At 34.7% G+C, this 18955-nt stretch overlaps 3 protein-coding genes and 1 pseudogene across 16 annotated transcripts; 2 read left to right on the top strand and 2 right to left on the bottom strand.

The window, feature by feature from the left end:
- Positions 1–1682: 1682 nt before the first annotated feature.
- LOC108450452 (uncharacterized protein At3g52155, chloroplastic) lies at positions 1683–4504 on the top strand. 2 transcript variants are annotated; one of them, XR_008283205.1, is made up of 6 exons: positions 1693–2054; positions 2191–2290; positions 2402–2581; positions 2773–2890; positions 3408–3848; positions 3974–4504. XR_008283205.1 is itself a non-coding variant. In XM_017748084.2 (5 exons), the coding sequence occupies exons 1-5, from the start codon at positions 1709–1711 to the stop codon at positions 4040–4042; spliced, it is 813 nt and encodes a 270-aa protein (XP_017603573.2). In that variant the 5' UTR covers positions 1683–1708; the 3' UTR covers positions 4043–4504. The 2 variants fall into 2 exon arrangements, 1 of the variants encoding a protein (XP_017603573.2); XM_017748084.2 differs by lacking the exon at positions 3408–3848 and having other exon boundaries at positions 1683–2054.
- A 2344-nt stretch (positions 4505–6848) lies between these two features.
- On the top strand, positions 6849–13035 carry LOC108452967 (uncharacterized). Of its 13 annotated transcripts, none has more exons than XM_017750798.2 (16): positions 6849–7062; positions 7197–7296; positions 7388–7497; positions 7630–7763; positions 8801–8882; positions 8993–9096; positions 9263–9389; positions 9500–9594; positions 9785–9908; positions 10504–10584; positions 10776–10874; positions 10954–11139; positions 11660–11797; positions 11892–11948; positions 12262–12399; positions 12655–13035. In XM_017750798.2, the coding sequence occupies exons 4-16, from the start codon at positions 7723–7725 to the stop codon at positions 12880–12882; spliced, it is 1500 nt and encodes a 499-aa protein (XP_017606287.1). In that variant the 5' UTR covers positions 6849–7062; positions 7197–7296; positions 7388–7497; positions 7630–7722; the 3' UTR covers positions 12883–13035. The 13 variants fall into 13 exon arrangements, with proteins under 13 accessions (XP_017606287.1, XP_052884562.1, XP_052884560.1 ...); XM_053028600.1 differs by having other exon boundaries at positions 6850–7062; positions 7669–7763; XM_053028601.1 differs by having other exon boundaries at positions 6850–7062; positions 7197–7308; positions 7420–7497; positions 7669–7763.
- Positions 12723–14775, bottom strand: LOC108452969 (pentatricopeptide repeat-containing protein At2g44880-like; annotated as a pseudogene).
- LOC108452966 (probable galacturonosyltransferase 4) lies at positions 14743–18526 on the bottom strand. The gene is made up of 9 exons (XM_017750790.2): positions 18157–18526; positions 18020–18054; positions 17893–17934; positions 17734–17806; positions 17531–17634; positions 16666–16928; positions 16173–16530; positions 15415–15990; positions 14743–15243 (listed from the first exon to the last, which is right to left on the bottom strand). Exons 1-9 carry the CDS (start codon positions 18263–18265, stop codon positions 14968–14970), a joined length of 1836 nt encoding a protein of 611 aa, XP_017606279.1. The 5' UTR covers positions 18266–18526; the 3' UTR covers positions 14743–14967.
- Between the last annotated feature and the right edge of the window lie 429 nt (positions 18527–18955).

Below are 18955 nucleotides of genomic sequence, written 5' to 3'. Positions count from 1 at the left end.
AACAAATCCTAAAATTCTAACGCATGCACTTTGATTTCTAATTTAGGATTAAAGCACCATTCAAGGATTTTTACCTTAATATTATAAAAAAATTATACACCAAAATGGATTGTCATTGATTAATTACGAAAATGGTATACTTTTTTGAATTAGTGCCTACAGCAGGCACAACCTATTATTTTATTATTAATTTTTTTGTTTTAAAAATTATTATTATATTATTTTTAATATTTATATTAATATATGGATAAAAATACGGGTTTTATACGGATAAAAAATACCCGAAATGGGTCGAGCTTGTCAGGTAGGCACGACTAGTCGTGCCTAACAGTGACACAACACCTACACATTTCCTTTTCTTTCTTTGCATTTTACAAAAATTGGTCTTATATCACTTTTGGTCCCTCTACTAGGCCTAAAATTAAAATTCAATCTTTATACTTGAATTTCTACAATAATATTTGGTCCTATTTTTATAATTTTTTCCAAATAATTAATATTGTTAATTACTCTGTTAAAGTTTTTAACGTGTTTTTAAACAAAATATTAGTTTAACAAAACAATGATATGTTAAGTGTAATAAGTTTTAAATAATAAAATTTCTAACAAAATGTATTCCAACTTAACATATCATTGTTTTGTTAAACTAATATTTTATTTAAAAAACAAATCAAATATTTTATCGAGTAATTAACAAAAGTTTTAATACAATTTTGTTAGAAATTTTATTATTTAAAATTTATTCAACTTAACATATCATTGTTTTGTTAAACTAATAAAAAATTTATAGAGTAATTAACAAAAATTTTAATACAATTTTGTTTGAAATTTTATTATTTAAACTTATTCTAACTTAACATATCATTGTTTTGTTAAACTAATTTTTATTTAAAAAACACGTCAAAAATTTTATCAGAGTAATTAACAATATTAATTATTTGAAAAAAATTATAAAAAATAGAACCAAATATTATTGTAGATATTCAAGTATAAAGATTGAATTTTAATTTTAGGCCTAGTAGAGGGACTAAAAGTGATATAAGACCAATTTTTTGTAAAATGCAAAGAAAGAAAAGGGAAATGTGCAGGGTGTTGTGCCTACCTGTCAGGCATGACTAGTCGTGCCTACTCGACGAACTTGACCTGCTTTGATTATTTTTTATCTCAGAAACCCGTATTTTTATCTATATATTAATATAAATATTAAAAATAATATAATAATATTTTTTAAATAAAAAGAAATTTAATAATAAAATAATAGGTTGTGCTGCATCGGTAGGTAGCGACCAAAAAATATACCATTTTCGTAATTAATCTAATGACAACTCATTTTGGTGTATAATTTTTTTATAATATTAGGTAAAAACCCACCATTCAATCTTTAAATTGGGTAATTTTTGTAAACTTGATTTTTATTTTATTCAGGTGCACATTAATTTTAAATAATAGCAAACTATTTTAAATTAATTTTTAAATATAGATATTTTTCAAAAATGAAGATACACTATTTTAAAATTATGTCATATTATTATTTGAAAATTTAAAAATATATAATCTAAAAAATACAAAAGTAAAGATATAAAGAAATTAAAATTTTAAAAAATTAAATGATGGTGTATAGGTTAACAAAATCAAAATTCAAAGATGAAATTAGAAAAAAGGCCCATTTTTTAGATTAATATGAAAAAAATTATTGTAATGGGAAAATATGTTTAATTTCATGTCCCCATTCTCAGACCAAGCAATTATTTTTAACTTCACATCTATACAAAGGAAAACAATTTGGCAAATAGAGGCACAAAGATTCCAGATACTGAAATCAGAAATGAATGCTAGTGCTACCGTGGGAGTGGGCACTTGCCTCTCGACCTCCAAGCCATTGAGCATTGGCTTGACCCCAGTTCCTATCTGTTTGCTCCGGAGGAGGAGGAGGTGTTTGATGATTGGGGCGGAGGCGGAGGTGGAGCTAGCCGCGTCGGAGGCCCAACCTGCATCTCGCCGCCTCATTCTACTTCGCCATGCCAAGAGTTCTTGGCAACATCCGTCTTTGCGAGGTTCCTTTTCTTTTTTAATTCCTTTCACTAGCATTCTGACCTCTTGTTTTATTTATTTATTTATTAATCCCATATCTTGCTATCTTAATTTTCTTATCGATGAATGCGACAATTCGGCGAACACCAACCCCATCAGATCATGACCGCCCTCTCAGTAAAACCGGACGAATTGACGCTGTAACGGTTTCTCGAAAGCTCGAACGTATGGGTTGGATCCCTCAGCTTATTTTATGCAGGTTAGCTAGTTTATCTTCTTTAAATATCATATTTTGAAAACCTCACTACCGCTTTTCAGAAGATTAGAAAGCAAAAAGAAATTCACAACCTCTTAATTTATGTTGCTCCAGTGATGCCCTGCGGACCAGGGAAACGCTTAATATCATGCAGGAAGAGGCGCGTGGTTTCCTGGAAGCGGAGGTCCATTTCATATCTAGTTATTATTCCATTGCAGCCATGGATGGTCAGACTGCTGAACACCTCCAACGAACTATATGTCAATATTCAAGGGATGAATTATTCACTATTATGTCAGTTTCTCTTTTGCCTTCTGCTTTGATTAGTCCTTGGCTGTCTTTATTTTGTTTCAACGTGTCATTCTAGTCCAAGCATTAGGTTGCCACTCTTTAGTGTAAACCTGATTAGTGTAATGGTGTGCTTATTTCCTAAGAAAATGTCTACTCATAGTTTATCCCAGATTTACACTAAATCAGTTATACAGGTGTATGGGGCATAATAGGGGATGGGAAGAGGCGGCCTCCATGTTCACTGGTGCTTCCGTAGAACTCAAGACTTGTAATGCTGCTTTGCTTGAAGCTCCTGGAAAATCATGGGAAGAGGTTGTATTTCCCCTCTTCATAAACTATTTTTAGTTATGTTGTCTCAATTTCGTTTGCCCTTACATTTATAAGCTCAGTATATGCCGAGTCCAGTCGCTTGATACTCTATCACTATATATTTGACCTTTATTATCTGCAAGAACTGCACCTCTTCAGAAGTGCTGCTAACTTGGACTTGTGAACTATTCTCATAAGCTCTTATAAAGCATAATCCAGTTTATGTTTCAAGGAAATTTCTATTTTGTGTTCTTGTAGAATTTGCAGATTTAATGGTTTTGTATATTGAAATTTTGCTTGAGAACAAGATACGTGATAGACAAGGCTGATGCAAGCTTTCCGTCTTTCTTCTACTTTTTTGAAAGAAAAAAATGTAGTTGGACATTTCTTCTACTTTTTTCTGTGTTAATTAATTGCATGAAATAAGGCTTCTTTTGCTTGTACTCCGTCAAGGTAGGATATGTACATTCTAATGTGGTTACATTCTATTTTTCTTTGTTTTTCCTTATATTTGGAGCAGAAAGCCATGCATTTTGCGCTGGATATTTGTCAGACACATGTCAGAAGAATAGAAGTGTGTGACCTACATAAAATTATGCTATTCAGGGGGTTCATGTAGAGGCTACAGGATGGATATTCAATAGACTTTCGAAGTTTATTCACTTGAAGCATAAACATCTGTGAAACCTAGTGCCAAAACTTTTGAAAACTGATACTTGTTTGATAAACAGTGTTGCCTTGAAATTAGGGCGTAGTATCATAAATCATTAGTAGACAGATGGGAGAAGTGGGATTAACCGTGTTTAGAACTAAATTGACTGATTCCCTTCTAAAAAAGTATAATTAAGCTTGTGAATTTGTGGTGTTCATTCTGTCTGATCCCCTCTTGATGTATCTTTTTATTTAGAAAATCTCCATATATAGAAAGCGATGGTTCAATCATAATGTCCGTTTTGGAAAGGTACAGAGATGAAGATGCAAAAACTTGACCAGTGCTGCTTAATCTCCATTTAATATCAGATTTAATATCATTTATAATGTTTGAATGGGTGAACCATTACTGAACCTAGTGTCTTACGTTTTCAGGCATTTGCTGTAGCAGGATATGGTGGGTGGAAGCTTCAAGGCATAGTGACACCCAGTAGTAACCTGTAGAGCATAGACATTCCAAAATTTTTGAACAAATCTAATCCCCCTCCCTTCTCAGTTCTCTCTGCAAGGAAAATAGAAATTGTTCAAAGAGGCAATAGCTAGAGAAAGAGTTGCTATATATGGTCTAAACCAGGTTCCAGTTCCTACAGATCTGTCGTTTGCACTTTGCAGGTAGCAGCTGTTGAAATCTACCTTGATCTACCTTGATCGAAACATTGCGGTTCCAGTTTGCACTGGTTTCAATATGTCGAATTGATGGGTGGCCATGTTGAAACAGTTGGGGTCATTTGTTAGCTTCATTATATTCCACACACAAAAGGAGATTCTGCAACTCTCTTTTCGGTTAAGACGGATTTCCTGATGCGATACTGTCGTAGTGTAGCATGTGATGAAACTGATTATGTGAAACAATTACTTGAAAGAGTTTTGACTGTGTATAAAGGTAATTCTACACGGAAGAAATAAGGCCTGGTAAGCAGCAGGGTGAGTCCAATTACACGACGCATTAGATCAATTATTGTTTTGTTTTTATGGTTTTGGTTTGTTTCTGAGGCCTCAGGAATGAGTGAATGACCCTAACTGATAGGCTTCATGAAAATTGGGTGGTTTATCTTTAGGATACAAAAAGTTGGTTTTGCATCAAATTGAATTGTAGTTGGAAAGCAAACTATTCACAAGATAAAAAAAAATAGGCTTACTCAGAAGGTAGAAAGAAACTACAGAGTGGAAACAGCTGTGTCCTATATGCCGTGTGATATGGGTTTACCTTCACATTACCTTCCCTTGAGGCTTTTTATTTTATTTTGGGTAAATTCCCTATTTGGTCACTCAATTTTTTAAGTTGCTTTCATTTTGGTCATTAAATAAGAAATGCATCAGAGAATGCTTTCATCGATTGACTAAACACACATCGTCTATATATTCATTTTAGTCACTCAAATTTTAGGTTATTTTTATTTTGGTTACCAAAATAAATCCAAGTTTTCATTTTAGTCATCCAAGTGTTAATTCTCTAACAATAGTTAACTAAACACCACATTATATTTACATTTTCATTTTAGTCACTCAACTTTTAAGTTGGTCAGTCCAAAGACAGTCCAAAGAATTTTTTTTAAGTATTAATCTGGGTATAAAAAACTTTAACATTATGTTTCGACTGGGGTAAGGAGAAGGAAAGTTAAGTAATTCAAGGGAAAGGATTCTTCTTGCCCTTGTTTGGATAAGTGAAGAGAGTTGAGAATTTCTCACTTTCCTTTGTTTTCTTTTATCTTTTAAATACTCCAATTTGGGGGAAAGGGAGAGAAAAGGAAAGAAAATAATTTTTATTTTTTAAAATTTTTCTCCTACTAATGCATTGATTTTTTTTTTCATTTTTAACACCTTATTACTTTATTGTAAATGGTTCTATATTTTTGAATTATTAGTACTCTAGTTTTTAAAAGTTTGTATTAAATTAACAATTTATCAAATTAATTTATATTTTTATTAAAACTTGTAATTATTATTTTATGAAGAACATTAGTTTTTATAATTTAATTTAAATATTATATGTTATTTAAGTAAGGTTATAATTGAAAATTTTATTTCAACAAATCATTTACTTTACTTTCCATATCTTAAGCAAATATATTAGAATTACTTTATTTTCCTTTCTTTTATTAATTTTAGCTAAAGAAATAAATATATTTATTTTACTTTTTAACCTTTCATTTCTTTTAAAATGAAAAAAATAATTAAAAATTATCTGCGGAAAGTTCTAAACGTTAGATTTGGAAGAATAAAATAATGCATCAAAATTCTAATGCAGGTATATTTTGACAATTTTTAATGCGTTTTTTAGCTTATACTTTTTTATTTTAATCTTTCAAGTTTTTTTATTTAAAAGAAAGAATTTTTAAATGATCAAAATAAAACGATTTAAAATTGAATGATCAAAATGTAAAATATAAACATAATATGCGTATTCAGTCAATCGTCGTTAGGGATTTAAAGTTTGGGTGATTAAAATCAATTATTCTCTAATGGTAATGACGAAATTGTAAGACTTATTTTAGGTAACTAAAATAAAAATAACTTAAAAGTTGAGTGATGAATTGAAGAATTTAAATTTTTGTTTTTGAGGGGTGAGGGAAAAAAATCTCAAAATCAATTCAAAAGTTTTTTGGTTGGGTTGCGTAACTTGCGTTTAGTTTTTCAAAATTAAAATACTGTGAGGCAATCGCATTCATTTTTCTTTTTGGTCATCACCCACTTGGATAGAATTTAATAGCCATTTATTTGGTTTTGAGGACCATTTTAAGTGGGATTTCCCATATTTGCCAAATGTTCTAAAATATAGTAAAATATCCATTTTTAGTGTAGATTAGATAATAACTTTTATTGAATCATTTCCACCCTTCCATCTTATTTAAGGAGACAGCAACTGTTTTTTTTCTTCTTTTTTCTATTTTGAGACTCCAAATGTAAGAGAGACGTTAGAAAAGTAAAAAAAACCCAAAACTGGGAGTTTTTAATCCACTCAACAAACTTGAAATTAAGAAAATATTGTCTAATGTTATTTATAATTAATCAAATCATATTTATTTTCATTGAACTCAAATTGGTAGAATTATAGATTTATTCTCAATTTGGTAAAATTTTAAATTAACAAGTTTAAGTTCAATTGGATAAACTTGATCCAATGCTCACAACAGTTTGTTTGTAGTTATTTTTGAGGAATTAAAATTAGTTTCCAGATAAATGACAGAATTTTATTTTATAGATATTTATCATATTTTTAAATTAAATTGGTATTATAATATTACTCAAAACTTTAAATGAGTACTTTTAAGGATATAATAAAATATTATGAAATAAACAAACCCAGTAAAAATGGGCACAAAAGAAAAAGCTCCGTCTCTCTCTGCCTCTGTCTGTCTCTGAGCTGTGCTTGCTTGCTCTTGCCTCCTGCTGGCTGCTATCTCCCTTCTCAGCCGCCAACAGCCGCACCAAAACCTGTGAGCTCTCCATACTCCATTTTTTTGGTAAAATTCTCTCTCTTGTTTGACTTTTTCTTCCACCTTCTGGTTCGAAAAGTACGTTTCTGTTTTTGTGAGATCTGGAATCGGATTCCTTCAACTTCGTTTCCTTTTTCTCGGTGATTCTTCCCAAGAAACAGGTAAAAGATCCATCTACTACACGCGTCTCTCAGCTGACAACTTTAATTGCGAGAAGACTTCACCCAAAAGTCCAGCCGCATTAGATCTGGAAGGAAAAAGGTTGTGAACCAGGTTTTGTGTTCTATTCTTTAGTTAACTCCTTTCCTAGTAATTGTTATTACTTGTTTAGTTACTAACCGCTCACATTCAGCTCCACGATTAATTTTTTCTTTGGCACGAAAGGTTGGACGTTCGTGACGATGTTTGAGGGAGACATTCCGCCCAACTCTCTCCGGGGGACTGCGAAATTTATAATTTAATGTACGGCTTCTTAAAGATGCCTTCCTTCCAATAAGAGAAGGAAGTTTCTTCCATAATCTCCCACACACTCTCTCTCTATTTATAAAGAGAGATAGAAACAGTTCAATTGGAGCGACCTAAAATGTTCGACAGGTGAATTTGGGGACCTGCTCGTACATTGCGCTGGAGTAGTTTCACGCTTCTGTCGATTCACAATCATAACCAAAAAAGCTCGCTCAAAGCAAGATGATTGATCAGTTCATCAATTTTGTTATTCGACCGCCAAGGTATGTCTCTGTTACACTACTCCACTCTAATTCCTTGCTCATCTCTTAAAGCTGGAACGACCCAGGCCGTTATCCTAATTTTTCCATTGCATTTTAGTTCTTTATTGTCTCTTTTGCAACGAAAAAGTTGTGCTAGTATCAGGGTTGAAACAAATTGCATACCCTTGTGTTTCGCTCTTCCTCTGCCTTGTTTGGTTGGTTAGTGTAATAACATGGTAAAAGTTCACAATAGTTGGTGGACAAAAATGTTGAATAAGTAAAATTGAAGTATTACTTTATAAAAAAAACCCTAAGCCAACCATATTTTGAAGATTGTTTTATAATATAGTCCAAATTTTCTTTTCTTTTTTTGAAATGCTGTATTTACCAATTATCTTATTTTATATATATTTTTTGTGTTTATAAAATAAAATTAATTCGATCTTTTAAAATGAAAAATTTTATAAAATAAAACTTAAAACAAAATATTAATGTTTTGGAAAAATTGAAAGTTGGTACTGTTTTTCTTAAATAATAATTTTATAAAATTTGCATAATTTAAAAATTTACCAAATAAATAGATTATGTTAGTCGAAAATAGTGCTAGAATGAGTGATGAGAGAAAAAGCTATAGTTAAAATTTTATTTTTTTGAGCAACGACAATCTTGATAACATCTAAGTTAAAGGAAGGAATAAATAATGCATAAAAGCATAGCATCTCAATAATTGCAACAATTTTTTTCAAAATATGGAAAAAAGGGCTACATGACCTCTTAAGTTGTGTAATAGATGTTGAACTGAGTCTTACTGTCAAACAATAACTAGTGTACTAAAGAGACGTGTTAAAATGATGATACTTCTACTGAATGATGCATGCATGTTAAGGAGTTGTCTTTGCGAATTACTGTTGCCTCCATCTCATTTGTTAATTTGCAACTCCTTTTTTCATTACTCAACCTTTTGACTACTTGTAAGTTGTTAGTGCTGCACTGCTGCTCCAATCATTGATCTTCCCTTCGGTCACTATCTTTTATGCTTTTGCCATGTGCACATGCAGGGCTGATTATAATCCAGAGCAGTATCTTTGGGAAAAGGAGTTTACTCTTGCAGGCAGGCAATTCAAAAGACAAGATTTGGAGGCAAGTATGGACATTAATTAGCCTTTTATCTCTTTTTTCTGTCTGTCACCTCAGGGCTTTATATTTAGCTTCTTGGCACATGTTAGATTATCTATTTCAAATGTATACAGCTTACAAATGCAAGAGGGCATAAGTTGCGTTGCAGTCATTATATGCCCTCACCATTCCCTGAAGAAACTCCACTCCCTTGTGTTATATACTGCCATGGAAATAGGTATGAGATTCTTTCTGTATCTTCTGGTTAAATGAAAGCTTAGATTTAAATAGCTTTTAAATAGGATTGTGCCTCAAAAAACAATTGGCCTGAATCATTATCGAAGATTACATAGCATAAAAAGAGATAAAGTTTTACCCTCTTTTTTCTGTGGTTGATATCACAGTGGATGTAGGGCTGATGCCAATGAAGCTGCTGTAATTCTTCTTCCATCAAATATTACGGTATTCACACTTGATTTCTCGGGGTCAGGCTTATCTGATGGTGATTATGTTAGCCTTGGTTGGCATGAGGTATGTACTCAATCTAATTGAGTGCCTCTGTTATCTAAGTTTAATGAACATTTATGTATTCCTTTTTGTCTTTTTATATGTTTCTTTATTGATTTTTAAACTCTTTACAGAGAGACGATCTCAAGATCGTGGTATCATATTTGAGAAGTGAAAGACAAATATCACGTATAGGTCTCTGGGGACGATCAATGGGTGCTGTCACCAGGTGCTTCATATTTTCACTTTATTTATTGCATTTTCAGACACTCTTTGCTTTCTCAAACAGGATGTGTTTCAAAGCCCTTGTTTGGAATGCTTATTCTCTTGATGATGCTTCAAAGATTTGTATTTTGTTTCTTCCTAGGAAAAGTATGCTTACTAGTATGTTAGGTTTCTCTCTTTGTTATTTAATGCAGCCTTCTTTATGGAGCAGAAGATCCTTCAATAGCAGGAATGGTGTTAGACAGTGCCTTCTCAAACTTATTTGATCTTATGATGGAACTGGTTGACGTGTATAAAATCCGGCTTCCTAAATTCACGGTATGAATCTTTCTGCATATGTGTTAGCTTAAGTTTGCGGGTTCAAAGTAACCGGGCATGCAGACCAAATTTTACCTTGTGAAGATATCATATGTTATTGACCAATAACCATGGAATGATATGCATGCTCTAACACAGCAAATAATGGGGCTAAACATGAGGTGCATGATCTCATATTTTACCCATTATGGTCACCCAATGGAAGTAGAAAGAGTGGTTCAGCTAAAATGTCCAAAACTAGTCTGTTGGTATGGTCAGAAAATGCCACCACACCTAAGTACCAGATGTGAGGTGTGGTAAGTGGTGCTAATGTGCTGCTTTTATCAGATTGTGTATATCTATGCTGGTTTTGGCGGCATGTTGCCGCCAAAAGCAGAACCCCGTATTTCTTCTAGAGAATATCCTAATTGTTCCAGAGCAACTAGAAAGAGATTCTTTAACCAGAAAGAATTCGGTACTAGTACAGCAATGATAATTACTCTATCGGTCTTGACATGTTTTTTTTTTTTTTTTTTTTGAAATAGTCTTGACATGTGAATTGACAAAATGGGGTTTGTTGGAATAAATTGTATTTCCTGCCTTCTGTTTCAATTAGGTTAAGATGGCTGTGCAGTACATGAGACGTGTAATTCAGAAGAAGGCGAAGTTTGACATTATGGATCTAAACTGTCTGAAGGTTTGTCCATATTAATGAACTTGTTGATGTTCACAAGTTAGCGAGTTGATTAACTTTTTTTCATCCTTCTTTATGTTAAAACCTATTTTCCAGATCAATTGGCAGATTTTTTTCCCGCCATTTTATGTGGGGTTTGTTTCTTTACCTACTGTTAATTATTTTGAGTAACATTCTAGACTTTCTATTCACAGGTAGCACCTAAAACATTCATTCCAGCTCTATTTGGACATGCCAGTGAGGACAAATTTATTCAACCTCATCACTCTGACCTCATATTTAAATCATATGCGGTAATTTACCTTTTAAAAATTCTTACTTTTTCTTGGATGTATTGGCTGATCTTGGAAGTGTTATGCATATTATATGCAGGGAGATAAAAACGTTATAAAATTTGATGGCGATCACAACTCCTCCAGGCCACAGTTTTATTATGATTCAGTCTCCATTTTCTTCTTCAACGTGCTTCGTCCTCCTCAAATTTCTTCTGCTTGTTCAAGTAAGCTTGAGAAATACTATGATCTTGGTGATTTGAAAGTCGGTGCTGGCATGGATGAGGTGAATTTCTTTTCATGTTGGAGCTTTTGAGAAAGTAGTTTAAGAGTCAAATATCAGTGTCCTTCGGTTTGCATTATGTGATGTACATATTTTTCCATTTTTTCTGTTTTCTTCTGAAACTCTGCCTCTTGTAAAGCTTTTCCATTAAGATTTGGATCAGTAGCAGTAAACCCCCAAGAATTTAGGAGTTCAGCCCGGCTGCATTATTATGTCATAACTTCCTTCGTCTTTAGGTATTTTTAGGTTGCAGCTGAGAAATAATATATTTTTAGTAATGTTCAGTGTATTAACACATCCCCATAATCATGTATTCACGAATTTCTTATAGACTAACATACCAACAAGGAGACTACTATGCCTAGGCTGGAAATTAATTTCCTGGATAAAGGTCTTGGCTAAGATGATCTGACCCGAGTAATTGGTGATAGTAGTATGTCCTGTAAAAGCTTTTGTAGACATTGGAATATGGGGATATATAGCTACCAAAGGATTAACTTGAATTTTGTGTAATTCTTTTTAGAGCCTGTTGTATGAAATAATCACTGGCATTGAAACTGAATCAACCAATGTTCCAAGTTCATCTTCTGCTGCACCTAGAGTTTTGATGACTAAGCCAGTTAGTGAACTCGTCTCAGAAGTTGCACCTTTTGCTAGATTGGTAGTATTCCATTTCACTTTGTTTTTGGTATTTGTTTGCTTGTTAATCTAAAACTAAGTATATTTTTAAATTTTGTTATTTCTTATAATTGCAGGATCCCATGCTTAGTAGAAATATTAGACCTGACGGTGATGAGCAATCAAATTTACAGGTATCCATGAATTTCCTTTGTGTCTATCTGCACTTAAGTCTGTCATACGTATATTTTATTCTTTTAACAGGGAAGAGTAGGTAGTTCTTTTATTGAGTTTTTGCATGACGCTCTCTCAAGCTAGCCTGAGAAACTGCCCTGTTTTATACTCAATTTAATGTTAGTTTCATTCCGCACCCATGACTTCACCTCCAATGTGACTATTGTCTGTTACTGAACATGGTTTCTAACCTGCTGAAATAAATTATGAGCAACTTGTTTTTCTGCTATTCCCACTTTGTTTCATTACAGATTTTTGCTTTCCGATTTGCAGGATAAGCCTAATGGCCAAAGTGATGAATGTTGCTCATATACAAGCTCAAACAGGGAAAGTTGGGGAAGATGCTCTTCACTGGGGGGCAGTGATGAAGAATCTTCAGCAGACTGTACGGCTGCTAATAACGGAAATCAGGTTGCTCTACATCTCTGTCTGCCTCTAACTCTGCTCATGGCAAGAGGAATCTTAACCATGTTGTGATGAAGGCTTACCTTCATCTCATAATGCATATAACAGGCTAATAAATTCTAAGCTTTTGTTTGCTGCATGATTTATGATTTATTTCAAACTCGAATGGGCTGCCCCCTTTGTCTGCATCATTGCTATAATTGTATCTGATTTCCGGTCATATCTTTCTTACCGAGAAGAGGGCTGTGTCTGTCTCATTAGGTGACTCTTGATGTGCTTGCAACACCTCTGAAAAGCACGCAGCAAAAATCAAGTGATCCACCCAAAGAGGAAAAAGAGAAGCAGAAGAAGCAGAAGAAACAGAAGAAGAGAGATTCAACAACTCCAAAGCCGAAACATGAGAAATTAGAAAAGCTAGAAGCCCTTAGTAAGCGGCTACGCCTTTGCATCCTAAAACGGGTAAGTCACCGGAGGCCTCGTTCCACGTGAGTGACCCCAGGAAACATTAAGCTGTTTTTTTTCTTGATTCTAGTATTTTCAGTATGAAGTGTTCCAAGTCATTTTAAACTCGAAGCATAATTATGCGGATTTCCGAGCTTTACTTTGATAATGTAAATGCAGCATCCACGTATTTAAATTAAACAGAGCATTTCTCCAAGCATATCCACCCATACAATGCTCATCTGCAGAGACTATCATTTAGCAATATAATGAACTATGGGTAGTTTGTGGACAGTTAGTTTTACACTGTCGACCATCAAAAGATGCCTACAGTCGGCCAATTTTGAGTGCTGTGTGAACCAAAACCTAGATGACATCAAAAACTCCATTTTTCTTCAGCTTCTTGCAAATCCAACTACTACGAGTAAAGGTACATTTAGGTGGTCAATTTCATCTAACGTAACCCACCTCAGTCGTAGAAGGTGGTAGTGCATAAGTCGTAGCATTTCATGAAGTATGTGTAGTTTGTGGACAGTTAGTTTACACTGTCGATCATCACAAGATGCCTACAGTCAGCGAATTTTGACTGCTGTGTGAACCAAAACCTAGATGACATAAAAAAACTGCATTTTTCTTCAGCTTCTTGCAAATCCAACTACTGTGTGAGTAAAGATACATTTAGGTGGTCAAATTTCATCTAATGTAACCCACCTCGGCCGTAGAAGGTGGTCGTGCATAAGTCGTAGCATTTCATGGATCCCTTCAACTTGAGGATGGGATCTGTCCCCGACGAAGAATACATGATTCTTTCCTTTTACTTCTACTTGACTAAAACTAGCAACTTTCTTCAGTTTCCTCTCCCTCATCATTTTCCTTACTTGGGCAAACTCATCCCATTTCTCATGCGCTGCATATACATTGGCCAAGAGAACATAGACACCGGAATCCGTGGGCTCTAGCTCAATAAGCAGTTTGCTAATGTGATTTGCTATTTTATGACCCCCATGCGCTTTGCATGCAGCAAGTAAAGCCCCTAGAAAGGTGCCATCTCTTTTGGATGGAGACATTTTCTTGACAACACTCATGGCCTTGTCCAGTTGTCCTGCTCGACCAAGGATGCCCACACGGCAGGAATAGTGCTTAGCCTTGGGTTGTAAACCAAATGCGTGAATTGAATCAAATAGCTTTAGTTCTTTCTCCACAAGACCAGCCCGACTGCAAGCCGATAAGATTTCTACAAAAGTGATCTCATTTGGTTTGGCACCTGATGTTAGCATATATGTTTACCATAAGACTTGAGCATAGCTGTTCAAGCAACAATGTTTTTGTCAGGAATTCTATCAAACATGTGGCGACCTTCATTGATCAAACCATTTCGTGCATAACCCAAAACAAAAGTCGTCCAAGACACCACATTTTTCAAAGAATCAGGCATTTGTTCAAAAAGCAGACGACCCTCTTCAACTTGCCCGATTGCAAAATACCCAGAAATCAAACTAGTCCAGGAAAAGGCATTTCTGTCAACCATGTCGTTGAACAGTCGACAAGCTTTAGGTAGACGATGGGCCTTTACATATCCGTGTATCATTGCAGATTCAGCAAAAATATTTCTGTAGGGCAAGGAGTGAAACAGTGTCTAGCTTTGGGAAGATCATCATTTTTCAAATAAACATTGATCATGGAAGCATAAGAAGCGGCATCCTTTAGAATGTGAGGCATTTCGTCGAACAGTTTCTTCGCCTCTTCGACACTGCCACGGTGACCAAATTCATTAATCCTCACGTTACACTCCCACGTATATGATGAAGAAGCAGGTTTCGTTAAAAAGCTTTTAGCATGATGTGTGGGCTGGCGAGCGGATAATAAGAAGAAATTCAAACGAGCAAGACGCTCAGCTACAAGAGGGAATTTGGAAAGATGATTGCCACAGATCATATTCATACGTAGCTACTTATAGCCACATCAACATGATTTTGTAACAAAATGTGACAAGAAACTGAAAAAACCAAAACCAAAATTGACTATGTATACAAGAAAGAATGAATCTAAATTAACATAGATCACCGCTAAACAATATGTAAGGTTCTTTTTTTTTTTGGTTCATTATGTGTAAGGACATTTAAAGAAGGCTTTCTACGGATTGATATTACAATCTCGCAAATACACACTATCATAATGTACGTACTTTGCCCAATAGTTTCTGTACTTGGGTATGCCTATCTCCAGCCATGGTTTCAAGTTGCCATTATAGTGTATAACAGCAGCTCGTTCAATCTCCCTCTGGTTGACATTAGGATTGTAGCCAAGCCCAAGCACATGCCAAGACCTATTCAGGGGATGAATGCGTTTCCAAAATGTAATGAGACCAGGAGGCAGGGTCCCCAACTTCCACAATTGCCTGCCATGATTCTGCAAACAAAATTTCCTTCAATAATAATAATAAAGATAATATACTAGCATAGGGTAGTAGCTGATCTCTAATGAAGACTAACAATGCAAACAAGATGAACTCACTTGGTTTCTTAGTTACTTTAATGCCTATCCTATTATCTGTTTAGCCAGCATTTACACATTACTTACCAGCTTCTGCCATCTGTGATACACCTCTGTTATGTTCTGCCGCCTCCACTCCGCCAAATCGAAAATGTTCATTCCATATGCCCATCCACAAGCATGTGGGTCAAAGTTCTTTGAGATTAGAGGATGTGAGAAGTTGAGATACCGATCAAATCGATGGAAGCTTTCTCCACAAGTCTCAACAGCACCATTAACGTTGGCCTTCAAATCGAGGGACCAAAGATCACTAAGGTCCTTCTGGACTACTACATCATCATCTAAGAACAATACTTTATTGAGTTTTGGGAAGATCTCTGGTAGGTAAAACCGAAGATGGTTCAGGATGGACAAGTATTTTGGGTTTTGGTACTTCAGATTTGAAACAGAATTAGACCGGTGGGCCCTGAAGTAATAATCACGGATCGAAGGAGAACCTAACTGCTTAAGGACTGGACTGTAGCTTGAGTTTAACCATGTAAATTCTTCGATGTTCTGAACCTGTATAGTGACTTTCCCTGGTGAATTACGCAGAAACCACATCCTCATTGCTGCATAATTGAGCCTATCTGTAACAATGTGGAAAACATGCTTCGAAGGGTGCTGTGAGGAATTAAGCAAACTTAATGAGTTAAATAAACTTACTGAGTTAAATAAGTCAACCATAATCATGAAAATTATGAACAAAAAGATTAAGACAATCTTAAGATTAAAAATGAAACCGTTTTCACTTTCCATTGGCGACTGAAAGTATGAGTTAAGCCTCTATAGGGGAGTACATTTACCTTAACATGGGAAATGGTTGAGTTTACAACAACAGCAGCTGCTAATATATTATCGGAGAAAAGCGCGTAATGGTACAGTCGGGGGTCTTCTAATTTGTCTTCATCTAGAAAGTTCTGTTGTGAAGAATCCAAGGTATAATACTCAGTAGTAAGACGCAAAGGCAGGCAATGAAGACCTTTGGGAAGGGTTTTTGCAGTTAACTGTGCCAAGAACGTGGTCTTTTTTTTGTGCACTCGGAGTTGATCTTCAGTTGAGTGGAGCATAGCCCGAAGCCTTTTTATCGAAGCGCCACAGTTATCTTGAATCTGCTTACCTTTTTCTAATGATTGCTCCATTGCTTTCAACTTCTCAAAGGCACTGCAACAATAAGATTCATGTTGATGGATAAAAGCAAAGTGGAAGCAACATTCTACACTTAAAATCCTCCAAACAAAAAGAAATTAAAAATAATTAAAATAAGAGCAGCATCCTTGTTTCAGAAAGATGAGTTACCTTTTTGGCAGATCAGTGTCCTTGGCTGCATCACCAATAGCACGTGAAAGTTCCTTAATCCGCAATCGAAGCTCCCTTGTCAAACGCGAGTTGCTTTTTATGGCTGGAAGGGAGATGTACACTTTCGCACGGATGAGCAGGTCTTTGATTCGATGGACCTGAACATCTGCTGCTTCAGTCATTTCGTAAGATTTGTTAACTGATTGCTCTTTTTGCTCAATCTTACCAGGGGGCAGCGTGTGTTGTTCCTCAAGGCTTATAGCCTATTGACAGAGAAAACAGGGCAAGAAAACTGTTAACTACATATACATTCATGTTAGAAGTTTCCTTTCACTGTTAAACCTGGAAACGTGTAAAAGACTAAGAAACTAGTTTTAGCTGTAGAGAACAATTATTCCAAAATGTTAAGCAGTTATCGATAGGCAAAATAGAATAAAGGGTTAACAACCACAAAAGGGTTAGTGAATGCCATCTCTAAGAGGTTAAAGTTAACACAAACGTTATCAAAGGAATGCTTTCATTATATAGCAACTCAAAACTGAAGGAAACCGTTGGATAACTAGGACATCGAAAGAGAAAATGATGGGTTAGAAGTAGAAGATCAGGGTTATATGTATTGCAGACAAATGAAGCTCCTCATATAGCAAAGGTTTAGAACAGACGGTAGAAAAGAGTAACAGTCAGCATTTCCATTGTAGCAAACAAGGCCTACATGCAGACTCAAAACCCTTACCACATAAAGAGGAAAGTAACCATGGAAGTAGGATAGTAAGACTAAAGAAAGAGGAACAACCATAAATTGAAATCGAATGCGAGATTGCAAGTAACATGTTATTGATATGGTAATGAGACTGAAAGAAATTACGAAGAGTTGAGATTCATTGGCCTGTGTAATGGGGTTGTTTAGTAGGGGTTGACGTTCTTCACTCGCAGCAGAAAGCACTCTTGTAGATTTATGCTCCGTCACCTCTGTAATTTGGGAATTTAAAACCATCATCATCATCATCATCATCCAATTCTCTAAATTTTAAATTAAATAAGTAGATAAATTTTCACTTCATGTTTTACCACTGGGGAAGGAATTAGCAGAGTGGTCGGAATATACGACCCCAACGGGTTTTTTGAGGGCTGTGGAAGTTTCCTACAACCAAAATCAATACCAATGTCAACATATAAAGCCAAGCCAGCCACGAAAAATAAACTGAACTAATCTTATTATATTACTACCAGAGGAACAACATGGAGATGGCTGGTATCACCGGACAACGTCTGAAGAAATAAAGAAAGGAAAATTCAAAATTCTGGGTAGTTTATATAATGAGAAATGATGAAAGAATTGCAAAAAGGAACTTACAAATGCTGCAACATCGTCAAGAAAATCGAGTCTCGCTGCAGAAAATTACAATAAGAGAAGGGAAACGTGAACGATGTAAAACAACAGTAAGATCAAAAAATAAATAATTAAAGAGAGAAAAGAAGAAGTAGACATACAGAAAGAGGGATCGAAGAAAGTGCCGACCATGTAAGTGTAAATAAAGATGGGAGAAAACACGGAAACCCATAGCAAATTCAACACTATATGCCTCACCTTCACCTTCATCTTCGTTTATTTTTCCTTTTAAATTTTTTACAAACAACTAGAAAAAAGAGAAGAACATAAAGAGTACACAGTTGCAACTTGCAGCAAAAAGTGAAGAGAAAGAGTACAGAGGGAAAGAGAAAAAGGATGAGTTAATATTTGAGGAGGAGAAGGATTCTGTTTCTACCATCTACTTTATTATGTTATGCGAGTGGGATAATGCTGAATTTGCGAGGGTGTCCTGTTGGTGACTCACGGACACAAACACACACACACACACACTCGAACTAAAACTCTTTGGTTTTTACTGTTGAGATATATTCCGCGCGTATACTACTCTTTTTATTTTTAAACTTCTTAATTTATGGTATTAATAATATATAGTTTTCAAAATAAAATCACTAAATACATTTTTATTTTTGTTGCAATAAAGGCAGTTGAGCTTAATCCCTCAACTAGAAGCCAAAATCATTATTTAACACCGGTCTCATAACAAAATGTCCTCTACCACTAAAAACTAAAAACTGCTATGAAAATTACTAAATACATTTTAAATATTATCATATATTTTTTAAAAATTAAGAAGCTCTCGATTTAACTATAAATACTACTTGCTAATATATGCTAAATCTTTTATCTGTTTTTTAAATTTTTATCCTTATCTTATTGTTGATACTACAGTCGTGAAAAAATATAGGGTCGAGTGGTTCA

This window comes from Gossypium arboreum, chromosome 5 (assembly GCF_025698485.1).
Source record: "Gossypium arboreum isolate Shixiya-1 chromosome 5, ASM2569848v2, whole genome shotgun sequence".
Classification (NCBI taxonomy): domain Eukaryota; kingdom Viridiplantae; phylum Streptophyta; class Magnoliopsida; order Malvales; family Malvaceae; genus Gossypium; species Gossypium arboreum.
The sequence above is the reverse complement of the archived record's forward strand: the minus strand, read 5'-3'. Positions and strand labels throughout refer to the sequence as shown.

Coding starts and splice junctions, on each gene's coding strand:
- LOC108450452 (XM_017748084.2), top strand. CDS start 1,709: ATGTTTAATTTCATGTCCCCATTCTCAGACCAAGCAATTATTTTTAAC. Junction 2,055..2,190: donor GCAACATCCGTCTTTGCGAG/GTTCCTTTTCTT, acceptor CAACCCCATCAG/ATCATGACCGCCCTCTCAGT. Junction 2,582..2,772: donor GATGAATTATTCACTATTAT/GTCAGTTTCTCT, acceptor TCAGTTATACAG/GTGTATGGGGCATAATAGGG.
- LOC108452967 (XM_017750798.2), top strand. CDS start 7,723: ATGATTGATCAGTTCATCAATTTTGTTATTCGACCGCCAAG. Junction 10,585..10,775: donor TGGATCTAAACTGTCTGAAG/GTTTGTCCATAT, acceptor TTCTATTCACAG/GTAGCACCTAAAACATTCAT. Junction 12,400..12,654: donor CTGCTAATAACGGAAATCAG/GTTGCTCTACAT, acceptor CTGTCTCATTAG/GTGACTCTTGATGTGCTTGC.
- LOC108452966 (XM_017750790.2), bottom strand. CDS start 18,265: ATGAAGGTGAAGGTGAGGCATATAGTGTTGAATTTGCTATGGGTTTCC. Junction 17,635..17,733: donor TGCTAATTCCTTCCCCAGTG/GTAAAACATGAA, acceptor CCCAAATTACAG/AGGTGACGGAGCATAAATCT. Junction 15,244..15,414: donor ATCACAGATGGCAGAAGCTG/GTAAGTAATGTG, acceptor TTTTGTTTGCAG/AATCATGGCAGGCAATTGTG.